This window comes from Vulpes lagopus, chromosome 12 (genome assembly GCF_018345385.1).
Source record: "Vulpes lagopus strain Blue_001 chromosome 12, ASM1834538v1, whole genome shotgun sequence".
In the NCBI taxonomy this organism is placed as follows: Eukaryota; Metazoa; Chordata; class Mammalia; order Carnivora; family Canidae; genus Vulpes; species Vulpes lagopus.
Window position 1 is genome coordinate 44,520,370 of NC_054835.1, and position 17,847 is coordinate 44,538,216.

The window sequence follows — 17,847 nt, forward strand, 5'->3', positions numbered from 1 at the left end:
AAATTGGTTATACAACTATCTTATGATTTTTTACTTTTATCTTTCCCTTAATATTTTGCAACACAAAGTAAACTTCAAAACAAAGTAGTAAACTGAAAAAAGATAATATTTGCAATTTGTGGGTCATTCTGACATCCTGACATTGACAGTTAAAAAAAATTTCTTATTAAGATTTTATTTATTTATTCATGAGAGACACACAGAGAGAGAGGTAGAGACACAGGCAGAGGGAGAAGCAGGCTCCATGCAGGGAGCCCGATGTGGGACTCAATCCCAGGTCTCCAGGATCAGGCTCTGGGCTGAAGGCGGCACTAAACCACCTAGCCACCCGGGCTGCCCGACAGTTAAAAAATTTTTAGTATATTCTTCACTATCATTCATGATTTAGTTCAGTTTTTCTTCAGTAAGTATGTTTTTAAAATCTCTTCCTATTGCACATTATGACATTCCTTATTCTTTCCAGATATCCTTTCATCAAGATTATCTATGTATATAATTTTACTACAAATAAAGCACTCTCTCACCTGATCCTTTCCTCAGCTTCTCCAAAAAACAAACATTTTAAATGTTTTAGATGATTACTGATAGTTGCTTAGTGACTGTAAATAACATATTTGTATTGTTACTTGTTGATTTTTAAAATTTGGGGTAGATGTAGTGAAGTTCCTAAAATGAAAAATAGGAATTTAGCTCTGTTTCATCTTCCCTGTCCCCACCACAACCACTTACTCTTCATATACTTACCCATGCTGCCAATATAGTTATATGGTAATTTGATTAAGTTTTAATTTAATGTTTATGCTAAAATGTTTGTGTAAACACTACTCATAGCTGAGCCATTTAGTAGGTATCTTGTGATTACTTTCCCTTTTTAAAAAAAGATTTTATTTATTTATTCATAGAGACGGAGAGAGAGGCAGAGACACAGGCAGAGGAAGAAGCAGGCATCATACAGAGAGCCTGCTGTGGGACTTGATCCAGGGTCTCCAGGATCACACCTTGGGCTGCAGGCGGCACTAAACCGCTGCACCACCAGGGCTGCCCTACTTTCCCTTTTTTGTGCAAACCTTTCCCTCTTTGAATTAATAATCGTCTTATTTATTTGCTTGATTTTAAATATTGTATTTATTTATTTGTTTATTTAAAGAGGGAGATGAGGGAGAAGGGCAGAGGAAAAGGGAGAGAGAATTCTAAGCAGGCTCCACACCCAGCATGGAGTATAAAGTGGGGCTTGATTTTATGACCCTGAGATCATGACCTGAGCCAAAATCAATCTACTTCTAAGGCAGCATTCTTTGGATGAGTTTACTGGATGCCCCATGTATTATGAGATCTTTCTGCTCTGGCTAATGGGATCATAAATCATTCTCAATTATCAGTGAGCTATAGGAATTGTTCTACCTACAATTTCCTGGTAATTCTTTCCATGTCCTTGAGTAGTATCTTCTCATGTATGTGCAAATTAATACTCAAAGAGTTAATGGTAATCTCCAGAACTCAGCAGTTCTCTCTTTTTTGGCACTCTACTCCCACATTTTAGACTCTGGCCTTATTGGTCTCTTATCTCTGTTTCCTTTACTCATTCAAACCAGCGGGCTCTATTCAGGTTTTACTTTTCCTATGCTACAGTTAGAAACTCCTTCTAGAAAAAAAAAAAAGAAAAGAAAAAGAAACTCCTTCTAGACAGTAAGCTGGTACAGCTGTAGGATTCCTAGCTGGTTTGTTTCTCTTCTTTAAAGGATTACTTAGTCCTGTGCTGCTTATTGTCCAATGCCTGAAAATGATTTTTTTCACATAACTTATCCAATTTTTTAGTTATTTAAGGTTTGAGGATAAAGTTTTTCCCTATCACATTGTCTTAGTCCAAAGCAGAAGTGTCAAAGATTTTATCTTATTTTTTTACCCATTCACTCGCCTGTTTCTTTTTGATAGATCTTAGAGATGATTTCTAAACTTTTTACACTTAAAACTAATACAGTGTTATATGTCAACTGAAAAAAAAGAATTAATTTCAAAAAAGCATTTCCAGACATTTAGAATCCAAATATTTTCCTTTACTTGTTCATTCTGACACAAACTAAACTAAGAAACTTTCTATTTTCTCTAAGTGAAATGACTTCATAGTCAAGATTTTACTGCTACTCTATTGAAGTTTCTTGTTTTTCTTTGATTTTATAACATCTTGATCTCATAGGGTTGTTTTGAGGATCAAGTATTATAACACTTGAAATACTTTTTAAATGTGTTATTCAAATATAACGTACTATTCAGAGCCATCAAGCAGACTTTATAATTGAAGCTCCAGAGGGACATTGTATTAATATTTTTCTAAAGATTTTATTTTATATATAAAGCTATTTTTCCCTCACAACTACTAAGTATCTTTAGAAGAGTAAATATTTGTACTCTGATTTATAAATAAAAATTTCCCCACTACAACTTCCTTGTAGTTTGGTATGCTCATAACTAAGGGATTTGTAGCTATATTGACATATCAGCCTATTATCTTTCAAAATTGGCAAAGAGTGGGGAATGAGAACTATGTGCTTTAGGAACCTATCGCTTTGATTTAGTGTAATTTTAGGATGGAAGAATTTAAATATATCAAACCAGAAGATTATATTTAACCTATATTATTGTTCATTTTTGGTTTTCACTTCTGGTTTTTTTTTTTTTTTTTACATGTTAACTTTTATTTATTTAAGCAATTGATAATTTCTTGAATAGTTTTCATGAGAACTTAGTTAATATTTTTAAAAAACTATTTCAAATTGTACAGGTAAATTAAACAATTAAATATGTTTCTCTTGCTTAGCAGTTACGGAATGGTCAAGCCCTGGACAAATCTACTTCTAACAGAAAGTTATCAAATATATCAGAATGCTATCTACAATATAGGAAGAAAAACATTTTATCTTCCAGACCATTTGAACCATCATTATTCCCAAAGTTAAGTAGAAAACACCTCCAATACCATAAAATTATAGAGGATAATGATTACCTTGAATTTAGAAGATCAAAAAATCCTTTGCAAATAAAAAAATTCCTAAGTGAGGTTGATAGCAGCAGTATAGGATTCCAGGAACTATATTCAAAGGATGGCATAAGCTTTAAGAAAAGTTCAGAGAAGATTGAAATTCATGACTCAAAGTCTATACCACATAACTTGAAGAGTATTACAAGCCTCAAAAAGTCTCTGGATAAAAGTGATACTTTTAGTATCCCCAAACTTCAGAAGCCAACTGTGAGAAGGCATTCCAGCCCCCTAAAACAGGTTTCATCAAAGGAAAAAACTGCAGTGAATGCTCTGGGTTAGTATCATGTATGTAAGTCAAAATCTAGGTCCTTGAGTTCTTGAATCATCAGAGAAACATACTGAATCAATCAGTTATTAGATAATTGTATGCATTTCAATTGTCAGTACTTTTGAGTAACCATGACTTCTGGTCTGTAGGCCAATGCATATAAACTGTGGTTTTGGTGATTGTGCCTTTCCAGATGCTCCCTTTTTCAGATGCCTAACTTTGACCAAGAAGCTGATTCAGTGATTAATTGGACTCACTCAAGTTCAAGAAAAGAGAGGACCTGTAGTCTTTTGGAAATGCTTATTTTACAGTTTATTTAACCAAGTATGTAAGAAGTCTGTGTGAAATTTTTGCTCAGATTCCATAACTTAAATATATGCTATCCATATCCAGTATAATATAATAATACTTCAGATATTATCTCTTATGGATGTGGGAATATCAGGAGAAAATTAATATTATATATCTCAGCTCATGAGGGCTTTATGGTCTTCTTCAAAGATGAGCAATAGTTCCCAATCAATATGTGTTTTCTTTCTTCTGTGGTACCTCTATTACAGAAATAGTACGTATGGAACTTAAATGCTCCTTCCTTTAGTCCTTGACTGAAGTTAAGTTTATTTTCTTTAAAGAAACTAGTGACCTTTTTATTGCATTTCATATTACATGTGATTGTTAAATTAGTGCTTATAAAGGAAGGGAAAAGAAATGTTGGGAAATATCAGGAAGGGAGACAGAACATAAAGACTCCTAACTCGGGGAAACGAACTAGGGGTGGTGGAAGGGGAGGAGGGCGGGTGTTGGAGGGGAATGGGTGACGGGCACTGAGGTGGACACTTGACGGGATGAGCACTGGGTGTTTTTCTGTATGTTGGTAAATTAAACACCAATAAAAGTTAATTAAAAAAAAAATTAGTGCTTAGCGAAATATTAGTAATTCTTATACAGTAATGCATATTACAATAATTCATTTGAAAAGGGAGTGTGTTCTATTAAGGAGGCACAATCAGATTTTCATTCTGATTCCTTTACTAATGCACTACTATTACTCTGTGCCTTATTCCTATTTCTGAGGTTTTTTTAAAAAACTTTCTATTTATTTATTTATTTATTTATTTATTTATTTATTTATTTATTTATTTATTTATTTTTATGATAGTCACACAGAGAGAGAGAGAGAGAGAGGCAGAGACACAGGCAGAGGGAGAAGCAGGCTCCATGCACCAGGAGCCCGACGTGGGATTCAATCCCGTGTCTCCAGGATCGCACCCTGGGCCAAAGGCAGGCGCCAAACCACTGCGCCACCCAGGGATCCCTATTTCTGAGTTTTTTATATTCCAGGAAGAATTAGAACCCTGGTTAAAGGAATAATGGAAGAATAGGCATTTAGCCAGTGAGTAGAAGATTGTGGAATAAAGTGGTTATCTATCTACCTGGTGTCACTAAAATCAAATCACCTACCATTGCCATACTTAATGTTCCATATATAGAGAAGTATGAAATAGTTTATCTGGTATAACTTCTCAAAATAAATTGATGGTAATTGAGCATCTATGAAATATGACTGTCACTTGATCTACATTTTTAAAATATTTTTAGCTTTTCATTTTAAAATAGCTTTAAAATCATAATAATTACACAAAGGTAAAGACATCCCTATATATTTTTCATCTAGTTTTCCCAGGTGTTAAGATCTGATATAACCACAGTAAATGTACAAAACCAATAAATTAATGGTGATATAATATTTACTATTCTGAAACTATATTCATTTTTTTTCATTTGGTCCATAAATGTCCTTTTTCTGGTTCAAGGTTTCATCCAGGATCATACATTACATTGAGTTGTCATGTGTCCTTAATCTCCTCCAATCTGGGATGATTTCATGACCATGACACTTTTGAAGAGTATTGACTAGTTATTTTGTATAATGTCCCTCATTTGTAGTTTTCCTTGTATTTCTTCATGAATAAGTTCAGGTTATGCATTTTTGGCTGGAATACCACTAAAGTGATATTATGTCCATCTTAGTGTATGATATTACAGGGCTCATCATAGCCATGTGTATCTACTTCTAAAATTTTATGATTTGGGGACACCTGGGTGGCTCAGGGGTTGAATATCTGCCTTCGGCTCAGAGCGTGATCCTAGAGTTTCAGGATCGAGTCCCTTATTGGGCTCCTGCATGGAGCCAGCTTCTCCTCCCTCTGCCTATGTCTCTGCCTCTCTCTCTGTCTTTCATGAATAAATACATAGAATCTTTAAATAAATAAAATCTTATGATTTTGAAGATTGTGAACTGAAAGCACGATAGACTAAAGTGATGAGAAGGGGAAGAACTCTCATTTTTTATTTAGAATTGTAGAATTTGAACACCTTGATATTTTGATGTCTTGAGCCCATTCATTATATTCTAATCAGAACCAAGCAGTATTGGCTGGGCCACTTGAACAGGCTGTTCCTCCAAACAGGTAGTTTATAAATGTTTATAGAATGTTGGCTAATTCAATTTAAATTTTAAAAAAATTAAAAAAAAGAATTTTCAAGATTGTTTTCTGTTTGAGAGCTATAAGGGAAGTATTTAGGTATAATGTAAGCTACAACAGAAATATGAAAAAACAGTCCTATGAGATGATAATAAGTAGATAAAACTTTCTTTCTGATTACTACATAAAGATTTTGGATACTAATCATTGCTTAAGACACATAAATTCTGTTTCTGAGTAGTCCTCTACATTTTGTATATTTAGAAAACATCTACAAAGCTATCAATAAACTCCAACAAAATTACATTGCTGCAGAAGAACTTCAATCCATCTTGCCTTCAATAGGAATTACTTTATCAGACAAAGAGTTCAAGAAGATTGTGACAGACACTACTCAAAATGGTGAGACTGATAATGCCAAACTTTTTGAGAAAATTAGATACTTTTATGGGACAGTATTAAATGATCGAGTAAGTTCTCTCAACTAGGAATAGAACAGAATGGGCTATATTAAAGAAGATTCTAAAAGAACAGATATAAAGATAGTAGTAGTAGTAGTAGTAGTAGTAGTAGTAGTAGTAGAAGAAGAAGAGGTTGGAGGAAGAGGAGGAGAAGAAGAAAGGAGGAGAAGAAGGAGAAGAAAAAAAGAAGAGGAGGAGGAAGAGAAAGAGGAAAGTAGTTCCTGGAAAGTCTGATCTAATGTGTTGGTTTGGAGGAGCTAGGCCTTTTGTACCTCAGAATTGTTTATGTAAGACTCCATGATTATCCCTAGCTAAGGGAAGCCTGATCCAATTATAGGGAGGTTCAGGCAGTAAGACCACAATATTCAAGGGGTACAGGGATCTCTAAGCAATTAGCCTAAGGACCCAAGAAGAAAGAATTGGAGATTCCAAAATGGAAGAGTGCTACAGCTAGGAATTTAGGGCTAGGGATACTTAAACAAAAGGTAAGCAGTTAGTATCTAGATGTTAAATGGCATATCTCAGTTACCAGCCTAAATTTAAGGCAGAGTTTAAGTTTTTACACTTGATCTTAGCCAAAAGGCTGAGAAGCGATTGAGAGTTTAAGTTTTTAGGAAAAGCTTTGTATTAGAGAAGTTGTTTTATCATTTAGTAAGAATTGTCCACAGCAGAAGTTCAGTTGAGGAGAGGTCAGAGGCAACATTTTGGGAAGAGACGGACTTGGGAATATGTTAGAAATGAATTTTTAGAACCTGGGCAAAATGTCCTAGCTAAGGCAAATAGAACCTGGGCAAAATGTCCTAGCTAAGGCAAATAGAAAAGATTTGATTTTTTAAAAATCTAAGGAATAGGTGCTGTTACAGTTATTGAGCCCTGTCACTAATGGACTAGCATGATCACTGATGGAGTGTTTGTATCTAAAAATAGGTAGTTATTTGGATCAGCTGGATACTAGGGGTAGAGAGAGGGACACTTGGGTCTCTAAAGGACTGGTTAGTATTGTCAAGGGACCTTGATGCACCTTGTGCATATTGACTGAATTTTCATGATGGTGTAAAATAGACTCAAATTTCTCATGGTCCGTCTATATGGGCACTTTTCTTTTTTTTTTCTATATCTATCAAGTACCTAACGCAGTCCATTGCACTTTATAATAGATATTTAAAAGTTGTTGAGTAATTGTTGAAATGAGCTGACCTAATTTAGAAAGACTCATCTAGGGAGACAAGATATGAAGTTTCAATAGGATGATGATGAAATGAAATAAGAGAGAAGTAATTCTTTCCTAGTTGTATTAAAATATGAATTTACCTTTTATGCCAAAATACAACAGAATGCATAATCCAGCTCTTTTTTTACAGAAAGTGGAATGGTGAAGTTAGATGACTTTATGAGTGCTCTCTCTGTGGAGCAAAGTCTTCCTGAATGTGATGGTAGGTAGGAAGTTTATTTTAAAATGATTTGGAGGAAAGAAGCAGTTAGGTTGAAAAGAGGTTCAACTGAACTAAGCTTGCTTTTCAGATAGATACTTAATAGTCCTGAAATCTTCAGGCAAGCCATTTGCCAGTTTTTTAAAAACTTACTCTATCAAGGTAATAATAGCTAACTTGTGTACCTCACAGAGTTGTTATGTGGATTTTAAACATTGTAATGTACTACATAAATATACAGTAATAGTAAGATTATGAGGAGATCAAATAGGTAATGGCTCCATCATAGCAATTTATTGGGGATTTGATTTAATTTTTATAAGGAACATGTTTGAATGAAACACTGTTTTGATTTACCTTTATTTTAGAGCGTTTCTAAAAACGATTCTATTGAGGTGTAATTATACACATATAATTCACGTGTGCAATTTTTATGAAATTTATAGTCATGCAACCATCACCACAATTAAGTCTTTAAAAATTTTTGCTTGCAATGATTTTATTTTTTTATACAAATAATTAAATATTTTTCAGCAAGATTAAAAGAAATGAAAGATAATAAGGCTTGTTTTTATTTCCTTTTATTTATTCCTATGCTAAAAAGAAAGATAAGCTTTTTGTCTCTTCCCAAAAGATTTCTCAGATAAGGAAACATTAATCCAAAGGAAGAGATTTTCTCTTATACCTAAATGAAGAGTCTCATTTTTTTTTTAAAGATTTTAGGGATCCCTGGGTGGCGCAGCGGTTTGGCGCCTGCCTTTGGCCCAGGGCACGATCCTGGAGACCCAGGATCGAATCCCACATCGGGCTCCCGGTGCATGGAGCCTGCTTCTCCCTCTGCCTGTGTCTCTGCCTCTCTCTCTCTCTCTGTGACTATCATAAATAAATAAAAATTAAAAAAAAAAAAAAAGATTTTATTTATTCATGAGAGACAGAGAGAGAGAGAGGCAGAGACATAGGCAGAGGGAAAAGCAGGCTCTCTGTGGGGAGCCTGATGTAGGACTCATCCCAGGACCCCTGGATCATGACCTGAGCGGAAGGCAGATGCTCAACCACTGAACCACCCAGGTGTCCCAAGAGTCTCATATTTAAAGCTAAATTATCATTTGTCATTTCTGATGAATGCAAGTGCTTAAATGTCTGGATTTCTTAAAGGCACTATTATCAAATCAATTTCTTGAATGCTTCACCATACAATAATTTATTCACCAACTTAGTCATTGTTTCATTGCTGTTTTGTGAGTTAATATCTTGGTCACAGCTAATTTCCTCCAGCCATTTCCCCATTATATCATTTTTAAAATTTATTTTTAATCGTGGTATTTAACACATAACATAAAAATTGCCATCTTAACCATTTGTAAGTTACAGTTCAATAATGTTAAGTATATTCACATTGTTGTACAGCCAATCTCCAGAACTTGTTCATCTTGCAAAACTGAAACTATACCCATTAAACTACACCTACCCATCTTTGCCCCTCTAGCTTCTGGCAGCCATCATTCTACTTTCTGTTTCTGTGAATTTCGCCCACTCCGATATTTAAGTGGAATCACACAGTATTTGGCTTATTTCATTTATCATAATACCCTCAAGATTCATCTGTGTTGTAGCATATGTCAGAATTTTCTTCCCTTTTTGTGCTAATATTCCATTGCATGCGTATACCATATTTTATTTGTTCATTCATTCATTAATATACACTTATGTTACTTCAACCTCTTGGCAGTTGTGATTAGTGCTACTGTGAATGTGGGTATGCAAATATCTCTTTGAGCTGCTGCCTTCAGTTCTTTGGAAATTGGACCAGAAGTGGACATAGTCCATTTTTTATAATATTTCCACCATTCCTAAAATTATCTCGTGGCCATTTGCAGTTAAATATTTACCTACATTCCAGACAACCACTTATTGACTTTTTTTTTTTAAGATTTTATTTATTTATTTGAGAGAGAGAGAGAGTATGGGTATGGGTGAACAGTAGGGGAGAGGCAAAGGGGCAGGGAGAAGCAGACTCTCTGACTCAGGGCTCGAATCCAGAACCCTGAGATCATGACCTGAGCCAAAGGCAGATGCTTAACCAACTGAGCCATGTAGGTGCCTTACTTGTCTCCTTTCTATCTGTATAAATTTGCCTCTCTTTTTAATACATTTAATATAAACAAAATCATATAACATGTGGTCTTTTGTGCCTGATTTCCTTCACTTTTTTTTTTGAGGCTAATTCAGTGGTTCAGTGGTTCTTAGTAATAAAAAGTGGTTCCTTTTTATTACTAAGTAAATCCAAATTATATTTTATGGATATACTTTATTGATGGTTCACCAGTTCATGGACATTTCTTATTTGCCATTTGGGACTAGTATGAATATTGCTGAAATTAAACATACCAGAAATATGTTTGTATTTCTCTTGGATAGATTCCTAGGAGAATAATTGCTAGTATGTGTGGTAAATTCATGTTTTGCTTTTAATAAAATTGGCAAACTGTTTTCCAGAGTTTATGATCAGCAATGTATGGATTCTAGTTTCTTCATATCCTTATCAACACTTGGTATTATCTTTTTGTGTATAGCCATTATAATAAATACATAGTAGAATTTCACTATGGTTTTATTTTACATTGCCCTAATGACTAATAATGTCAAGTATATTTGTACATGCTTACTAGCCATTCATATATCTTTGGTGAAATATATATTCAACTCTTTTGCCCATTTTTAGAATTCCATTTTGATTTATTTGTAGTGTTTCAGAGTATATCTTCAAGTGTACACTTAAAAAGTGTAGCTTTTTAAGTTGTTGCTCCAGGTATTACATTATATAAGCATAATTTACCACAGTCTACTGATGCCATCATTTTACCAGTTCAAGTGAAATACAGAAGCCTTATTTCCTTTTACATTCCTCCCCCATTTGTGATATAACTGTATTAAATATTTTCTCTACAAATATTTAAAACCACAGTGGGCAGTATTATAATTTTTGTTTCTACCATTTAACTTGATTAAAAAATTCAAGAGAACAAAACACACTATATTTACCCATATTTTGGCTTACCATTTTTTTTCTTCCTTCCTAACATTCAAGAGTTCTTTCTTTTATCCTTTCCTTTCTGTTAGAACTTTAGCCATTCATAGGTCTACTGGCAACAAATTCTCTTAGTTTTCTTTCATATGAGAACATTCTGATATCCTTTTCATTCCTGAAGAATATTTTTTCTGAGTATGGGATCTTAGGTTGGTAGTACTTTCCTTTCAGTACTTGAAAAGTATTGTGCCACTTTATTATGGCTTCTATGGTTTCTGATATAAATCCTTTAATTCAAATTGATTTTCTTTCCCTACAGTGTTTTTACTTGGACCCTTTCAAGATTTTTTCTTTGTTTTTAGAAGTTTAACTTTAATTATGATGTGTCTTGATATGGATTTCTTTAGATTTTAGTCACATGTTAAAGTTTACTTTTTTTTCTTTTGGATTTGTAGGTTAGTCTCTTGCTAAAAATCTAAAAATTTGGGAAATGTTTAAACATTATTTCTTTGAGCACCTTTTTAACCATGGTTTCTTTCTCTTCTTCTGGAACACAAATGTTAGTTGTTTTTTTTTTTTTTTTTAAGATTTTAAAACATTTATTTGACAGAGAGCAAACAGGAGCAAGGGGGGGGGGTAGATAGGGACAGAGGGAGAAGGACAAGCAGACTCCCCACTGAGTAGGGAGCCCCATGTGAGGGTCCCAGGACCCTCAGATCACAACCTGAGCCAAAGTCAGATGCTTAGCTAACTGAGCCACCCAGGTGCCCCATTAGATTGTTCTTATATGCCTACAGGTCCCTGAAACTGTTCATTTTATTATCAGTTTTCTCAGTGTTGTTCGCTGGGTGATTTCTATTGCTGTCTTTCAGTTCATTGATTCTTTCTCTTTTCCCTTCAGCTGGTGAGTCCAACCACTAAGCTTTTCATTTCAGTTATTGTATTTTTTAATTGTGAAATTTCCATTTGGACTTTCTGTGTTGGTGTCTGTGCAATAGACAAAGCAGGCTGCTCTCCTGGTCTTCACATACTGTCCTTGTACACCAATCAGCCCAGCCAGATATTCTCTGGGCCTCTACCAACTTTTTCCTTCCCCAGAGGCCAGGAGTGGCAAGACAGATGCTGGTTCTTGAAAAGCTGATGTGCTAGATGCATGGATAAACTCTTTCCCTCTCCAGGAGGAAACTAAAAGCTAGGATTTTTGTCTACTCTGTGCTGAGTGGACGGGAGGATCACTTGCATCTACCAGCTCAACACACCACCTTTTTTCTACCTAATCAGCTAGCTGTGCTAGACCCATAAGGGTTCCGAGATTGGCAAGATAGAAGCCAGTCTTCTGGGGAGGCCTTTTGGAAAAGTTGTATTGCTGGATGTATGAACCATTGCTGGATGGTGAAGCTGGGAGCATTTTTGGATTATATGGTGCTGCGCTGGGGGCAGGCTCTCCAGCTTTTGCGGGAGGTTGTTCCAAATCTTCCTACCAGCTTCAGTGCATCTGGTTTTGCCTTCTCCTGGGGTCTAAGAGCCTTTTAGTTAAGTTTCTGATTTCTCACAAAGGGAATTTATTTTTTTTATTAAAAAATATTTACATTCAGTTTGCCAACATATAGTATAAGTATAACCCCCGTATTCATCCCATCAAGTGCCCTCTTTAGTGACAAAGGGAATTTATTTTTGATTTTCTACTAAATCAGTGTATTTGAGGGAAGAAGGGTCCGAGGCTTCTTGTTCAATGATCTTGCTGATGTCACTCATCATCTGTTTACTTTTATTTATTTTTTTTTTTAATTTTTTATTTATGATAGTCACAGAGAGAGAGAGAGAGAGGCAGAGACACAGGCAGAGGGAGAAGCAGGCTCCATGCACTGGGAGCCCGACGTGGGATTCGATCCCGGGTCTCCAGGATCGCGCCCTGGGCCAAAGGCAGGCGCCAAACCGCTGCGCCACCCAGAGATCCCCTCTGTTTACTTTTAAATGAGAATTTCTTTCACCTAAAAATTCATTTCACAAGATAGGAACATGTATCTTGTTGTATGTATTTATATATAAGAATCATCTTTTAAATAATCATCTATTTCAGACATCATTTTGATATTTCTTTGTTTAGCAATCCATAATGATTTTCAGTGACTCCTAATGTTAACTCCTGATAATGGCTTTAATGCCTTCCACTGCCCAGCTTCCTCATTTTACCTATCCTAATCACCTATTAGAAAACATCTGCTTAAGTTTAATTTGTTCCAAAGTTTATCACACATGCACACATATCTATCAACCTTCTTAATAATTCTCTATATTTGCAAGTTATTTTAAGAAAGCTTTGACTGCAGTAAAAAATTATCTGTTTAAATTCAATGGATGGAATACTGCCCAGATTTGTGAAACACATAGTCCAAGATATTAAAAAGACATGTAGGATAGTTATTTCCAAGTAATTATATATACAGAAGATAAACTAGGATAAATTTACCAAAGACTGAGCCATGTATTGCTACAAAACCTTTCCCCCTTATGTCATATGAGATTGAAGGTTTTCTACTTCTGTCTCTGCTACTGAGAAACAGATTACTAGGAAATTTTAAGTTATTAGAGAATTAAATGGGGAAATTGTATAATATTTTTATTCCTATGCATTTAAATTGTAATTAAATTGGTACTTCCTTAGATACAGAGACTGTAGTAAAGGAGAATATATTTTTGGCTCTGATTTTATACCGTATTAGTTTTTAGTATTATTAAAGATCCTGGTAATTCTTTTTATGCATAACATTCCTGAAGCTCTTTTATATGTTTGTTAACTTAGTGTTAGAACTAAAATTCATCTTACTATTGGTGTTTTCTTTTTTGACTGATATTTATTTTTTTAAAGATTTTATTTATTCATGAGAGACAGAGAGAGAGAGGTAGAGACACAGGCAGAGGAATTATTATATATATTATCCCTCCCTCCATGCAGGGAGCCCGATTCGGGACTCAATCCCAGGACTCCAGAATCACGCCCTGGGCCAAAGGCAAGCGCTAAACTGCTGAGCCACCCGGGATCCCTCTTGACTAATATTTAATACTTATTAGCATACTGCTTTATTTTTAGTGTTCACTGATGTCATTAAAGCCATTGATGAAAGTAAAGATGAAAATATGAATTATGAGGATCTGAATACTTGTCTTCAGCATTTTGGAGTTTACCTTTCTTTTTTTTTAATAATTTATTTTTTATTGGTGTTCAATTTGCCAACATACAGAATAACACCCAGTGCTCATCCCGTCAAGTGTCCCCCTCAGTGCCCTTCACCCATTCACCCCCACCCCCCGCCCTCCTTCCCTTCCACCACCCCTAGTTCATTTCCCAGAGTTAGGAGTCTTCATGTTCTGTCTCCCTTTCTGATATTTCCTACCAGTTTCTTCTCCCTTCCCTTCTATTCCCTTTCACTATTATTTATATTCCCCAAATGAATGACCTTTCTAAGCCAGAATTTAAGATTTTAGAATTGACTGAAGCTAATGGTAAGTGATACGTTTTCAGGAAAACTGGGTTGACACATATGAAAGAGGATCACTTTGCTATTTTTCTCCTCAAGATAATAACTTCATTATTTTTATTAGAAAAAAGTCCATTAAAATTAAATAAATATGGAAAAATACTCAAAAATGCAACAAAACCCACAAAATCCCATTATCCAGAAATAACCAGTATTAACTGCCTTTTCAGACATTTTTTTCCTATAGGCAAAAATGCAAACAAAAAGAAAGTTCTGTGATTTTGCTTTCTGACAAGATAGAAGTCAGGACAAAAGGCATTAAATGAGACAAAGTACTGTTTATTATTTCAAAGCCCACAATTCATGATGAAGGTACTAGTTTTGAGTATCTACACTCTTGTAACTTAGCAACAACTTTTCTAAAGGGAATGGGTGATGTAGTGATGTAGACAAGTGGGTGGGATTATAGGTAAACTAAGAATGGCCATGAATTGATAATATTTGCAGCTACAAGGAGAGTACGTAAGCTTTTATTACAAAAGCTTTTTGTGTATACTTTTTATTTTGTGTATATTTAGTTTTCCATAATAAGTAAAAAAAAAAAGGAAAAAAGAAATAGAAACAAATATAAGACATGTAAGACCTATATAGAGGAAATGATAAGACTTTGTTAAGACAGTATAGAATACCTACATGGGAATATATCCCATATTCATGAATTCAGAGACCCAAGACTGTCAATTCTCCTAATTAATTTATCCAAAGCAATTCTATTAAAACCTTAACTTTTTTGATGAGTTAATTCTAATATTTGTATGAACAAAGGCCAAGAATAGTTAAAACACTCTTGAGGAAGAAAAACATGTGGTATTGGAGGGAACTTGCTCTCCTGGATGTGAAGACTCATTATAAAACTATAGTAAATAAAACAGTGTAAGGATGGCACAGGTTATAGAGAAATTGACTGATAGGACAGGATCAGAAACTTCCAAATATATCCACACACAGAAATGGAAACATGTAATGGAGATGGCAGATCACAGAGGGGAGAAAACAGCATTTAATAAATGGTGCTGGAATAATTACTCAAACGCAAAAAATGGAATCAGATCCCTATCTATTAAAAAAGATCCCTATCTATTTATCATATTCAGTAATAATTTCTAGATGTGAACAGTAAAAGTTTTAGAAGAAAAGAGATGAAAAATTTTCTAAGGAAGGATTATTATTTTTATGTGTTATTATTTATTTAAATTCAATTAGTCAACATCATTAGTTTCAGATGTTGAGTTCAGTGATTCATCAGTTGTGTATAACTCCCATTGCTCTTCACATCACATGCCCTCCTTAATGCCCATCAGCCAGTTACCCCTGCCCACTACCTCCCCTCCAGCAACCCTCAGTTTCTTTCTCATAGTTAAGAGTCTCTCATGGTTTATCTCCTTCTGATTTCTTCCCATTCTGTTTTTCCCTCCCTGCCCCTAGGATCCTCTGCACTGTTTCTTATATTCCTCATATGAGTGAAACCATATGATAATTGTCTTTCTCTGATTGACTTATTTTGCTCAGTATAATACTCTCCAATTCCATCCATGCCAATGTAAATGGTAAGATTTCATCTTTTCTGATGGCTGAGTAATATTCCATTGTGTGTGTGTATGTATGTATGTGTGTGTCTATACACACCATATCTTTATCCACTCATCCATCAATAGATAGCTCTTTCCATAGTTTGGCTGTTGTCAACATTGCTGCTATAAACATTGGGGTGTACGTGCCCTTTTGGATCACTACATTTGTATCTTTGGGGTTAATACCTAGTAGTGTAATTGCTGAGTCATATAGGGTAACTCTACTTTTAGCTTCTTGAAGAGAAACCTCCATACTGTTTTCCAGAGTGGCTGTACCAGCTTGCATTCCCACTCACAATGTAAGAGGGTTCTCCTTTCTTCACATCCTTGCCAACATTTGTTGTTTCCTGACTTGTTAATTTTAGAGGAAGGTTTATTTTTAAGATACAAAATCAACCAGAAAAGAAAAGTTGATAAATTTGACTACAATTAAATTAAAAACTTTTCTTTATTAAAAGATAATACAAACAGAATGAAAATACAAGTCACAAATGGAGCGAAGATTATTTGGAACACTCATAATAGCAAAATATCGTTGTGGAGAATATATAGGGAACCCCTAAAGTTAACGACCCAATACAAAAATGGCTAAATTACAAGAACAGCCATTGCTAGATGAAGGAACATAAGTTACATAAGAATACATAAGTTATACATAAGAATAGTCATATGAAAAGACTCTCAACATTAATAATCAGGGAAAAGCAAAATTTAGGTCACAATGAAATATCTTTTTATACCCAGTAGATTGGCAAAAGTTAAATCTATTAATTTAATTGTTGATAAATACAGCAAAAATGGTAAAGGAACTTTGAAAAACATTATGTAGTATTTTGTAAGGTTTTCATACATTGTGACTTAGAAAATTCATGTTTAGCTATAGACCTCAGAAAATCTCTTGCACACAGGTACAAGAGACATGTTTAAAAATGTTCATGGCAGCACTGATCTTAATAGCTAAAAAAACAAAACAAAACAAGAAACAAGGAAAAAAACAACATAATTGGTGATAGAATGTATAAAGAGGTTGTGATATATACCTTTGGTGCATAACGAAATACTAATAGTGTATATGTTAATGAAAACAAACTATAGTAATATATGCATCATTCTTGGAAATATAATATTGAATGAAAAAAGCAAGTCTCAGATTGTTATAAAGGAATATTTTGTTTGTACTGTTTAAAATGATATGTAGAAAAGCAAGAGATTTTAAAAGTTTAACCATGTTTCTCTGTAGAGAAACAGGAGAATGGAATGTTTTAGAAAAGCACAGAAGCAGATACAGTGGTATTAATAATGTTCTTGGATGGTGGGTTCAGTGTTGAGCTGAAATGTATGTGTATCAAATAGATATTATCAAAAATTAGGGAATCTATTGCTTTAGAAAGTTGTATGTTCCTGCTAGTGAATATAAATCTTCATTAACTCTAACATTCCCCCAGAATTTTTTAAAATCTCATTTTTAAAAGTCTCCAAATATTTGGTTAAGAGTACAAAATGAAAAAAAAAAAAAAGAACACAAAATGATTTGGTAGTCCTTAAAGTAAACTTTTCAAAGATATTTAATCTTGGGAATAGGACAATAGGCTTTTATAGATTAGAATTAGAATTTTTTTGTGTGTGTGGGATAAGCAAAGGAGTAGAGTTCTCAAAACTTTGTTATATTTATATAAAACCTTTATATGTGGCCCTGGAAAATTCTTAAAAAATTTTTTATCCATCCTAATATTGGGATATTATATATAATTAAGGAAAGACATTTTCTAAGTAAAAATGACTATTAAAGTGTTTAATAGTTTCAGTAGTATACTGGAATAGAGATAGCAATATGAATGGTAGCCTGATGTATAAGAAATCAGAAGTCAAGACAGCTCACTTCTAATCTCTGATCTCATATTTTCTTTTATGACCTTGGAAAAAAAATCATGATGTCATATATAAGTATTTTTTTTAAATATGGAAAATAACATGCTAATTTTTGACTTACATACCTTAGTGAGTTGTTGCAAGGCCAAGATAAGGTA

The 17,847-nt window shown here is 34.2% G+C and overlaps 1 protein-coding gene across 1 annotated transcript in view; it reads left to right on the forward strand.

Moving 5' to 3' along the window:
* The window catches only part of EFCAB13 (EF-hand calcium binding domain 13), an 88,648-nt gene that overhangs the window by 41,649 nt on the left and 29,152 nt on the right, over positions 1–17,847 (forward strand). Inside the window, 6 exon segments of the mRNA XM_041726839.1 lie at positions 1,502–1,503; positions 2,819–3,311; positions 6,056–6,193; positions 7,614–7,685; positions 13,802–13,894; positions 14,167–14,214. Of these exon segments, the coding sequence (XP_041582773.1) occupies positions 1,502–1,503; positions 2,819–3,311; positions 6,056–6,193; positions 7,614–7,685; positions 13,802–13,894; positions 14,167–14,214 (846 nt within the window).